This window comes from Acanthochromis polyacanthus, chromosome 4 (assembly GCF_021347895.1).
Source record: "Acanthochromis polyacanthus isolate Apoly-LR-REF ecotype Palm Island chromosome 4, KAUST_Apoly_ChrSc, whole genome shotgun sequence".
In the NCBI taxonomy this organism is placed as follows: Eukaryota; Metazoa; Chordata; class Actinopteri; family Pomacentridae; genus Acanthochromis; species Acanthochromis polyacanthus.
In genome coordinates, this window is record NC_067116.1 from 44,049,252 (window position 1) to 44,061,270 (window position 12,019).

Below are 12,019 nucleotides of genomic sequence, written 5' to 3' on the forward strand. Positions count from 1 at the left end.
GAGCCTTCATCCTCCATCCTTTCTGATCCAGGCTCAGGAGGCTGGACCGTGGTTCAGGTGAGGAATGTGGCAGGAAGGTCAGAATTGGAGGAGCCACTGCCTGAGGAAGGCTGAGTCGGCTGAGGTTGGGTTTACGGTAAACGGTGTGTGGTGAAGACGAGAAACTCCTCAATGCAGCTGAAAACTGAAGGAAATGAACTGTGACACCAGGGGGCGCTATCCAGCTCACAACAGTCGGGGAATCAGGTCCAGTCTGGACTGAGAGAAGCTACAATCTGTCCAGCTAAGCTGGCGCACAGATATGGGAGCATTTTATTGCTACATATAGCAAATAAACATAACCAAAAATCCAGTATTTCAGTATTAATAATGTTCATGTTCTACCTTAAAGTTTGTATGTAGAATATGAACACTGAGAGCAACTAAAACTGGACAAATTCTTACTGGGAATGTGTCATTTTCTAGAGACAAAAACGTTTCCAAATCAGAATAACTTTGCACTAATAATACAATAGTAACTAAGACGTCCTCACAGAGACGCTTCACACGTTCCTGTTAACTGTATCACAAAGCTGACACATTCAGACGCTGTTGGTTCTCAGTGTGGAAACATCTGAGGTCAAATTTGAACCTTTCAACCTACACATCATGGAAACAGAATCCTCTCTTGAAAAACAAGTTTGCCTCAGTCTGGTGTGACCTCAGGAACTCTGAGTGTGAGAAATTCTATTTTACTGCAGTAAAACCTGCATTAATCTTCTTTCTACCTGTAGGGGAAAAAGCAGTTTCGACTTACATATTCTTGCATTTGAATTTTTGTGCCGCTCTGTTCCATGCATGTGTTGTTGATGTAGAAAAAACAAACATCAACTCACAAACTACATTTTTTCAGTGCATACAGCATAAAAATGTGAATTGATAACAGTTCAGTTGATTAATTAGTTCCAAATCATCTTATGACATGTGAAGCTGAACTTCAGAAATAGGTTTAAGTACAACACTAGCCTTTTGATTTGCCCCTACACTGAGGTCTTTTCTCCACCACCGACCAAAACTCTTCCACAACATGCAGCTTTGATGCTGTTGATGTTTCATCACTGCTTGCTGCTTTGCTGACTAACTTTGGCTATCGGTTGATATGTAACTGCATCCAATAGAGTGCAAAAATCTTTAGTAAGAGCAGGATATGAATGAAAATTTTGAGACAGTTATTTCATTTTTCAAAAATCTCTCTTAGTCCTACCTGGGTTCAGTGAAACTCTCAGAACAGAAGCTGAATGTTTGCTGAGTGTTTGTGTGCTAAAGATCCTGGAGAAACTCCAGTCAAGCTTCATCAAAGCACAAATATTGGTCTAATTCTATATTATTATTATTATTATTGGCACTGACACTTTACATTACTGTAGTTTAAGTCACATACTGTCACACTTTGCATGTCGTTTGGATGTGGAGTTCCTGCTTATGGGGTGTTTTCACAAATGATTATTGCACGTCCAAAAGGAAATATTTCTGCAAGGATTTTCAGGTTGATCTGTTTGGATAGCAATATATTCTAATAATGGTTGTAGTTTCTCACAAGTCCTTCATTTCATTTGCTTTGTACGTAATCTTTTGTTGTAGAATGAAGCCATTCTACTGTGTGGAGTGACTATTTTCTTCTTTGCTCTCTTTGTGTGATCGTGTGTTTTTCTTCCATTTCAGTGATGTTACTCGATGGTTCCATAATCAGTGAACAACTTTATCCTGAAAAGGACTCCAGTGTAAACAACCGTGTCTCATAATACAAACATTAGACACAGCAGTTCATTCTTTAAAGAATATGTTCAGACTCACAAAGCTCTGATATCAAATTCAGGATTTATAAGATGAATAAAAGAGACTTGATTCCAGATCAGGAGTGATTCTAATCAGCTCATCAGGAAAGTATTTGAATGTTAAATGGTATTATTGTAAAGTTTAAGGGGATGCTCAGCTTCCATTATGAACAACAGGTGCAGAAGGAGAATATTTAGCTTATTTATTGATCATAACATCCTGAAAAAGTCTAATTGTGAACAAGATAACATGTTAACTTTATTCTACAACAACGTCACCACAGGATACTTTGAAAATCACTTATCTATTCAAATGTCCTGATTATGTATTCAAATTTCATTCACTAAACAAGATCATGAAGCACACAACACCCTCCACCTGACAGGTACAAACCACCACATAATTCTACAGTTTCATTTAGCAGACACTTTGATCCAAAGCGACGTAAATCTGAGAGTAGAAACAACACAAACAAGGATCTAGTCAGGAGGAAACAAGCTGGATATGAGCCATAAAACCAGTCATAAATTTAACATCTCAACAGAAAAAGAAATAGAAGACGACAGTTTAGATTCACCTCTACAGTACAGACATGGCGGTATCTCTACAGAATGTGTCAGATGCAGATGAAGTTGAGTTTGTCTTGACAGTCCCAGTTCTCCCACAGTCTGTCTTTGGTTAAAGCTCCACAGCGTTTACTGATTGGACACTGGTGGTCCTGACCTCCTTGTTTGGACCAGGCCTCATATTCCAGAGGGTCACCGTTCACCCACATCCAGCGGTCACCCAGGAAACGCAGACTGATCCACAGCCGCTCATTGATGTTCTTGTTCTTGATCTTAGTGTTGTCCAGAAGCTGATCGGTCTCAGAGAGCAGACTGGGGAGATCAGTTTGTTTCTGTCTGCAGTGTCTCAGAGCGTCCTCCCAGGGCATCTTCTCCTCCACCACAGTCACATCAATGCAGTAAAAATGGTAGGAGTTTGTGTGAGGACGATCATGCCATTTCCCATCAGAATTCATGAATCCTCGGTTCTCTTTGGCCCCATTACTTGGTTCTCCAGCACGCCAGTTCTGGTATGTAATGTGTCCTCCTCCTGACCACTTCCAAGCAGTTTTGTCGTTGGGATCTCGCTGAAGGCCGATCCATCCCTCATCAATCTTTCCATCTGGAGCATTTCGGAGCTCGTCTATCTCACTCTGGCTGTTAAAAAAAGAAAGATCGGTGTGATGTTGTCGACAGTAAGCCTGAGCTTTAGCCCAGTTCAAGTTCTTAGAGATATAAACGTGTTTTCCTATATCTCCCTCAACAGCAGTGTAAAGAAAAACAAGTAGGATGGTTCTTTCCATGGTCACTGCTCTGTAGCTGAAGCTGAGAATGTTTTCTGTGGCTGTTTGTTCAGTAAAAATCATTTAAATCACTTGAGGACACGACTTTGCATGGGCTTTTCTTGTTTATGCAAACAAAACAAATTCATGGTCGATTTAAAGGTCGAGAGACGAGGCTTCAAAATGTACACCACATTTATTGAAAGTGTTCAGGATAAAAAAAGTGTTTTTTTTTTTTTATATTTCTCTCAACAGCAGGGTAAAGAAAAATGAGGAAGTTGATTCTTTCCATGGTCACTGTTCTGTAGCTGAAGCTGATTTTGTTTTCTGTGGCTGTTCTTCTAGATGTCATTAAATCACTGGAGGGTGGATCTTTGCATGAACAGGTTTTGTTTATCCAAAACCTCGGACGCCGTTCTTCCACCCAAAAAGGACCTCTTTCTGCTGTCACTGCTACACATACTGCCCTAGTGGAGGTTTTAGGTGGAATATTCCTTTTAACCAGCCCCTCAGGTCTCTGTGAGGATTTTGGATGGAATACTCGGTTAAACCAAAATTTTAGGTGCATGTCCAGGGATTTAAGGTGGAATGTTCCTTTAAGGTGGATGTGCGAGGACCTTGTAGGCGGAATACTTCCTGAAACCAACCTTTTAGGTCTACATTCAAAGATTTAAGGTCGAATGTTCCTTTAAACCAACCTTAATTTCATGTTTTGATCATTATCAAGTGAGAAACTAGCCTAGTGCTAGACAACCCACGGCAACGAATTTAATTCTCTGCCAGGGTGGGTCTAGTTACCCTCCATAAGGCTCGAGGCTGGATTCTCCTAAAACTGGCCGGACCAATCACCATGAAGTGTAGAGTCAGAAGGCGGGCATAACTAAGTGACGACAGAGGCGCGACGATTCTGACAGAAACAACTGACGCACAATAAACAGTTATCTTTGGACTCGGCTTTGGCCACAGCCCTTAAAGATTTGAAGCTAAAATTCAACTTGAAAGATAAACAAAGGACGGCACTGAAGTGTTTCATTGAGAAGAAAGACATATTTGGACTTATGCTGACGGGATATGGCAAATCTTTAATATACCAGTTGGCTCCGCTGGTTGGGAAGCTAATGGGACTTAGCCACAATCCGGCGCTCTAGGAACTACGTCAGCCTATTCGTTGCGCTGATTGGTTGTATACCTACCCAATTGCTGCAGAGGGATTTGATAGACAACCTTTTAGTCCGCCTCCCTCCTTTTCGAGTGTTCCTAGACCCTTGTGTCTTAAGAGCTGGGTCTAGCGTGGCTAGGCTAGTGAGAAACCTCAATCCAGACTCCTCATAAAGACGTTTGAGGTTTATGCTGTTATTTGTTTTGTCCAGACTAAATGACAGAAATCCACAACTGTAATTTTATTTCAGGATTCGGTTATTAAATGTCAAAACGATCCATGTGACCCTAAAAACTCAACAGCTTTACAAACTCTACGATTAAACTCTCCACAAGGATCCAAAATAAGTTGGACTTCTACATGAGAGCTTTAATTATTCTTCATCTACTTCCTGAAAAGTTTGCTCAATAAAAAAGACAAAAACTAATATTTTCAGCTGAACTAAAGACAGACTTTGTGATTTTTCTGCTCACATGTTGTGTTGTTGTAAACTTACTCTTTCAACTCCCTGGAAACCAGCGTTTGTCCTGTTTTTGTTCCTCGGTGACCCTAAACAGCCGGTCGTAATTTTTTTTGAGCAACACACCATACTATGATGTTTTTACAGTGAAGGTTCTACTATGGAACCAGTTTGACATGTTCAGGCGTTCTTTGTGTGAAAACTCAGAGATTTCAGGGATCAGAAGGTGGTTTTCAACTTTCTTTGTTAACTTTCTGCTTCAATTTTAAACTAAATTTCCTTCACTCAGCCAGCCCTCTGGACTTTCAGTAAGCTGTGTTCCTATTGGCTGTCCAGGTGGCTGCTTGGTGTCATCAGGAACACCTGAGCAGCTCAGTGTCTTCCTGCTTTATGTCTGCAGTCAAACATTTCCTCTGCTTCTCTTCACTGAACCGGGTTTGGCTCCGTTGCTTTAGTTTGTTCTTTAGGCGTTGGCTTGCAGCTTCCAGCAGTAAAATCCTCTTTAATGTGTTTCTTGGTGTGTTTTAGGGCTTTGTACTGGATAGTTGTCTTGGTAAATGTGGTTCTTTAGCCACAGTTAGCACATGGTGCTAATGTGTGCAGTGATTAGTGGATTTGGTGCAGCTGAGTTGTGTCTTTATCTTGGCTGTAGTGAGTCTTTAGAGGTTTTTGGTTGTTTGTGAACCAACGTTGGTTGTCCAGAAGAGTTCCTGTCCTGATTCTCTGTTTAAAGAGCTTCTCTGGTTGGCTGCAGGAGACTTTAGCATTTGGGTTTTGCTAGTTTGGTTTTTGTACGGTTTCATTTGGACGACTATCTTGAGGCCCCTCCATGTGGTTTAGTGAGGTTTTCTGGAACAGTTCTACAAAGCAACCTGCAGCAGAAGAGACTTTGAGAGTTTTTAGGAAGTTCTGGAGACCAGACAGATGCGCTCCCAATGGTGTTGCTGCCACTGGCAGGACAGCTCAAATGAAATTTCATTGTATATGAAAGTGTGCAATGACAATAAAGATTGATTGATTGAATAAATTCTACATCTGAACATTTCTTACCTTTCACACCAGCTGATGCCTCATTTCCTCTGATCTTCCCATGATCCTTTGCTTCATCCTGCTGGAGAAAACACTGCAGTGGAGTCCTCACTGTCTGAGACCGAGCATCATGAGCAGACCGACATGAACCCAACAAAACATCCAAGAGAAGCTCTACATCAGTAGAGAAGAGACTTTTAAAAAGAGGTTTTTAAAAAATGTGAATAAGTGGACTCGACAGGAACTACAAATGCAAAGAAGATCATTGAACACAACTGAAGCATAAATCTGTTATTTATACCTTTGTTAATGATTGTTCTTTATGTTTTCTTCCCCCTATCTTGTTTTTTTTTTTGGAAGAATTGTTGGTATTTTAAACTTTTGAGACCAAACAAGAAAGTGTAAAAAGACAGACGAGTGACAAAGATCCTAAGTTTGACTTTATATATGAACCTATATGTTTGGCCTCAAGACCTAAATATTTACCTGTAAAATAGATGTGCAATCTTACAGATTTTTTTCCTTTGGATTTTTTTTTGCATTTTTTTAAAAGTACATGTAAATATCAATAAAGTTACTAAAAATATTTTTAATGTTTAATATAGAAACATTAAAATTTATTCTAATTATACATATTTAATATTAAACAGTAAAACAAAAATAGCAAAATTACAGAATTTTATGAGGTGTTTTTATTTTATTTTTTTTTACATTTTCTTTAGATTTTTTTAAATGTCCCAGCTGCTGAAATATTGGGTTTTTATTTATTTTTTTATCAGCTGCTATTGCAGAGATGTTTTTTTCACCTCTAATTAAAAGTTGCTGTATGTATATTTTTGACCCAACAGATTTTGACATAGTTCCAGAAGATCTGTAAGAAATCTACAAAATAACCAAAATCCATTATTGTTTTTTGTGACAAGGACACGCGTGTTTAGATGATTCTATCATAGAAAATGAAGAGTGACAGGAGTTACTGAAACTCAAGATATACACTACCAGTCAAATGCTTGGACACTCCTTCTCATTCAGTGATTTCTATTTATTTTCTACGTTGTAGATTGATACTGAACACATCGAAACTACAAGGCATCCAAACTTTTGACTGGTCATGTACATGGTCAACAGGTGGATGTAGACTTTAGTTCACAACTGTTCGTCTATTTTGTCAAGATGATTGTGCCAAGACCATAAAAGATGCAATCATGAAACTTTACCAGCATGTCAGTTAAGTCAGAATAAAGGCCAAGTTTGCAGATGGTGGTGATCAGACCCAGAAGTACTCTTTTAATATTGAAATGAGTAATCACTCCTGAATACTCCTGGATGAGATCATCAACATGTCCTCACGGAGATTGAACATTGTGAGATGTGTTTTTATACATACTAATTTGCAGAAAGCACAATAGCATTCGTATTCACCTTAAATCCGTAAGATCCTTGAGGTTGTCACTGAGCTCAGAGATATATTCAATTTGGCAGAAAAAAATCCCGTAAACTTTCTTTAAATCCTTGACAGTGATATGACCCCGTACAGAAAAGACAAGTGATCTCTTTTTTAATGGTCCTTTGAACAGATATGTAAACACAGGCATCAAATGAAATATAAACAGTGCAATAAATTAAACATGGATTTATTTTGTACAGTGTATACTACATATTTACTCTCTAGCTAAGAAATCCAGGCTTGATAAGGGAACTCTTTGGGCGAGTTTCCCCAGGCACAGATTAGGCTGTTCTGTACAGACGGACATCGAGGTTTAGTCCTAGGCTGCACTGTACATGTTAAGCACGGTCCTATGTTCCTACAGGCTGAAGCCTTAACCTAACCAGTGTACTGTAGAAATCAAGTCTTGTACTCAACAAACTTCAGAGGAGGTTTCTCTGCTAAAAAAGCATCTTTTTCAGGGTAGGACTTTCTGTTGGGTCTCCAGCAGGCGAACTCTTCCTGCTTGTGGGTCCTCACTCTAGATACGTCCTGCGTTCACATTTCAAACTCAACATATTATAACAACACAACAGCACATGATATAAATATACACGTTATTTAGAAGGGAACAACAGATCGTCTAAAATTTTGGAATGTTCAAAGGTGTGGACAGTGGAGGCTGGGAGTGAGAAACATTCACTGTTTCACTTTGTTGGCAAAACTAATGTCGTTAAAACATCATGGACACGCTAAAAATCAGAATAACCAGGCAGCTCTAAGACACGACTCTCTCACACATCTCTCAGGACCACCGTCACCATGATCATGCATGTGGAAATTACTATAACTCCGAAGCACAAAAAGATACCGTGATGCTCGATTCTACCGATGAAAAACATGTGCGATGGGAACGATGTTGCAAAGAGACAAAAACCATATCATGATTCCTCTTTTGTTAAAGCATCCATGTTGCATCACGTGTGTAAAGGACATTAAATTCTCATCACCGTCACCATCGCTGTCACGTGAAAGAAGGCAGCACATCCTGGAGAGGACACGTCCCCGGCTCTATGTACAGGAAGAAAATGGCTTTCGTCACCTCTCGGACACAACTTTTGCGGAGAATGCTCATCCATTTGGCTTCACAGAGCGACAATAACTAGACTGTGTTTCCTGCAGATGGTTAGTCTTCGTAGGAGTCCGTGAAGGGAGCAGATTGAGGCCTCTGTGAGTCCTGGTGATGATCTTGTTATTGTATTATAGGGTTAAGAGACGGTTCTAGTCCTGATCCTCACGAGACTTCATTTTGTGACCAAAATGAACAGAATATTACAAATTCAATGGTCCAGTATCCTGAGACAAAACATCTCTTATTGTGTAATCTGTTCAGCATTTGTTTCTACATAAACCTGCACTGTGCTCAACGTACACTGTCACTGTTTTCACATTATGGCAGAAAAATAACTCGACCATCACTAGAAGTTTAGCTCGTTTTATGGTCTGGAACTTGATTTCTCCTATTGACTATTTATTGATTGGTGACCGTTTAATGCCCATGAATCTGGAGGATATTCTTGCTGTAAACAGGAACTGTTGGGAATGGCTGGTTGCCAGTTATAAACTGGCAAAATGTGGCTAAACCAACCTCGGTTTCATCATTTCTACTCTCACAACTATGCACAGTAAAGACTAACAGCAATTCTCTTCAATGACTTGAACATAAAAATGAAATACATTCATCTTATTTCATGTTTATATGCTACCTCTATGGTCACTTACACAAAATGCACTTAAATCTCTGATTCAACTCTTAGATTTTGACACTTTGGATCGACATCTCACCGTATTTTGTTCAGATAACAATCAAAACACTGACTTATGTGGAAAGGCTTGGCAACACGTGGGTTTGCCCGCAGTGAGCTACTTAATGTTAGAGTCAGTCTCTGCTGTTCTCTTGATTTGGCAAATTTTCTCTATTAAGAGCACACACACACATTTAAACACACATCCATGTCCACACGCTCCCTCCTGCTACGACAAACACACATGAGGACACGCGCACACGGACACCAGTGTCCAGATAAACAGTGACGGTGCTCAGTCCCGCTTGTAATGCTACTGGTGATGAGAACTTGAGGTTCTCGCAGCCACGGAGGAGCTAAAGCCTTTGTGGTGCCCCGTTGTGAGGCGCAGTTTCTCGGTGCATCCTCTTCGTCTTTAGCAGCGGTCGTCCTCGTCTGTGTCGCTTAGCAGCTCGCTGGCGCTGGCCGGAGTCGCCTGGCCCAAGTGCTTCCGGAAATGGCCGTTAGGAACCTGCCAGGAGTGTCTGAGCTGAGGGGCGGAGCTTATGGCGTTGGCCCGTCCGAGGCTGGTGGCCATGGCAAACTCGAAGGTGAGAGTCTCCTGCTTGTCACCTGCTTCGCCGCCGCTGAGGTCCTCATGGAAGGGGAGGTAGGGCTCCGATATGTAGCGGTGAGGAGACGGGTGGCTCGGCCCTGAAATCTGACCTCCGGACGAACCCTGAAGTGCAGACAAGGGCCCGGTGTCCTTGTCGGGCCTCCAGGGGGCCTCGGAGGGGCCCGCAGAGCCATCCTCAGCCTGGGTCTGTCCCTCAGAGGAGGCCGCTGGTGTGGGGGAGGAGTGGGGTTGACAGATGAGGGGAGAGTAGGAAATGTAAGGCCGCGGGCGAGACGGCGTCTGGGGCAGCTGGCGTCGGTTCCGGGGCGTACTGGACTCTGAGGCTGAGTGTGCAGGGCTGTCTGACATGTTGCCCTGCAAATATTGCAAGCACAACAGTAAGAAAAGCACAGTTAAATACTGTACCTGCGGCAGCAGAGACAAAAACTGCTGGTTTTCTTCCAGGTAGTGTGCTGTAGGGCTGGCCCGAATAGTGGTTTCTGGCCTCTGAATATTCGGTCCCTATTAAAGATGAATATCCGAATATTCGCTTCGCCCCCTAAAGTCCGACGGGTGGGGGTGGGGGGGTGGGGGGGTGGGGTTGGTGGTGGCGGTGACGAATATTCAGATACCAAAATTAATATCCGGATACCGCCGTAGCGAACGAATATTCGGATATTCGGGATATTTGGGTCCAGCCCTAGTGTGCTGTGTTTATTCTGAGAAAAATCATCTCTGACTGTGTGATCTGTCAGAACAGAAGCAACATAAACCTCCGCTTCAGCGTACACAATCACTGTTTTCACATTATGACAGAAAAATAACTTCACCTTTACGAGAAGTTTAGCTCATTAAGTGAGGATGTTCCTGCTGTAAACAGGAAGTGGCTTGGAAATGGCTGCTTGCGGGTTACAAATGGGAAAAATGACCTAATCAACTTTGGTTTCATTTAGATTTTTGCAGCTGCACATGGTTAAGACAAACAGCAACCCTCTTAAACGACCTGTATATCAGCACATGACAGGTACAAAATACAGCCTAATTCCGGTAATGGTTCCTAAAAGTACCATCACCAATTAAAGAATGCTTCTCATATACTTTATCCGGTTCTTTAAAGTACAGAAGATTCTTCATTTTTATTTTTGACTTGGTGGCAGATAACAGTGTAAAATTATAGCTGCAGCTAATGAATATTTTCATTATTGGTTAATTATTTGGTCTATAAAACATCTGAAAACAGAGATATGCCTAATAAATTCCTCAAGTGCTAAGGTGGCATCTTGTAATATGCTGTTCTGTCTGATCAAGAACCCAAAATAATAAATATTTTACAATGGATAAGGTGCAGAAATACTTATATTGACTAACTTCTCTTGCATAAAAATATATCCAGATTTGTCCGGACAGAACACCTTAAACATAGTTCAGAGAGATATTTATGGTGCCAAAAGGAACCACTTTTTGAGGTTTCTTTAAAGCAGGTGAGGCCCTTGCACTTTGCTCCAAGGATCTTTGTGGAACTAGAAGTGGTTCTTCTGTCTGTATTTTCGAAACGTCCTCCCACCTGTTTCTGTAAGGTTTGTGTTCGTCGTTCGCTGGGTGAGCGGGATCGTCTCCTCTCATACGAAGGGTCTCGACTTCTCTCCTCAGAGTTGCAGCGCGACACGTCAGGAGACAGCAGGTGGCGCCGCTCCTTAGATCTCCCTCTGTCATGACTGCTGGTTTCTCTGTGGTTGATTCTTGGTCCTGAGAGTCACATTTCCGATTTCAGCCAGTCAGAAAAACATCTCACCCTGCAGATCCTCCAGTAAAAATAGTGACTACACCCAGATTTTCTAGTCTAATTGTAACATTAGCCACATTAGCTCCACAACATGCTAACACAAAGGATTTTCCAAGATTCTGGTGACATTGCCAACAATAATTCAAGTAATCTGGTGTAGCTTCACTTCCTCAGATGCTGGGAGTGCATGAAAAATCTTGTGTTCACTCTGCAGCCAGCTGAAGAACTTTTGGTGAGCTTTGCTCGTGGTTCAGAGTTAGCATAAACCATTCTAGAAAGTAAATAAAGCTGGTAGACTGAGAGGCAGCTGCTAATTCTGACTGGATCGCATGGAATCAGTGAAGGTGCAGGACCTAAACTGTATTTTTGCTTTTTATTTGGAACACAGCAGCTCAGTAAAATGCTCATTGGCTTGAAAAACTGGACGGTTATCTAACTGTGGAGAGGCTTGAGGAATCGCAGAAGTAAATGTCTTCATATCTTGAGTTTACAACAAGTTTTAAACCACACAACACAATAAAAATGGATTTTCACCATATGGGATCTTTAAGCCTCCAGAACAGAACACCACTATGACTGTGAATGAGACTGTGGGAGTATTTTCAGTGTTGTGCTGTGGG

At 41.4% G+C, this 12,019-nt stretch overlaps 1 protein-coding gene across 8 annotated transcripts in view; it reads right to left on the minus strand.

Moving 5' to 3' along the window:
• Nucleotides 1-7,331: 7,331 nt before the first annotated feature.
• LOC110958899 (voltage-dependent R-type calcium channel subunit alpha-1E) overlaps nucleotides 7,332-12,019 on the minus strand; it is a 177,605-nt gene continuing 172,917 nt past the window's right edge. For all 8 annotated transcript variants that reach the window (XM_051947196.1, XM_051947195.1, XM_051947193.1 and 5 more), the window contains 2 exons: nucleotides 11,181-11,362; nucleotides 7,332-9,991 (listed from right to left, as the gene is read on the minus strand). In XM_051947196.1, coding sequence (XP_051803156.1) covers nucleotides 9,437-9,991; nucleotides 11,181-11,362 — 737 coding nt within the window. In that variant the 3' untranslated portion in view covers nucleotides 7,332-9,436. The remainder of the gene's footprint in view (nucleotides 9,992-11,180; nucleotides 11,363-12,019) is intronic.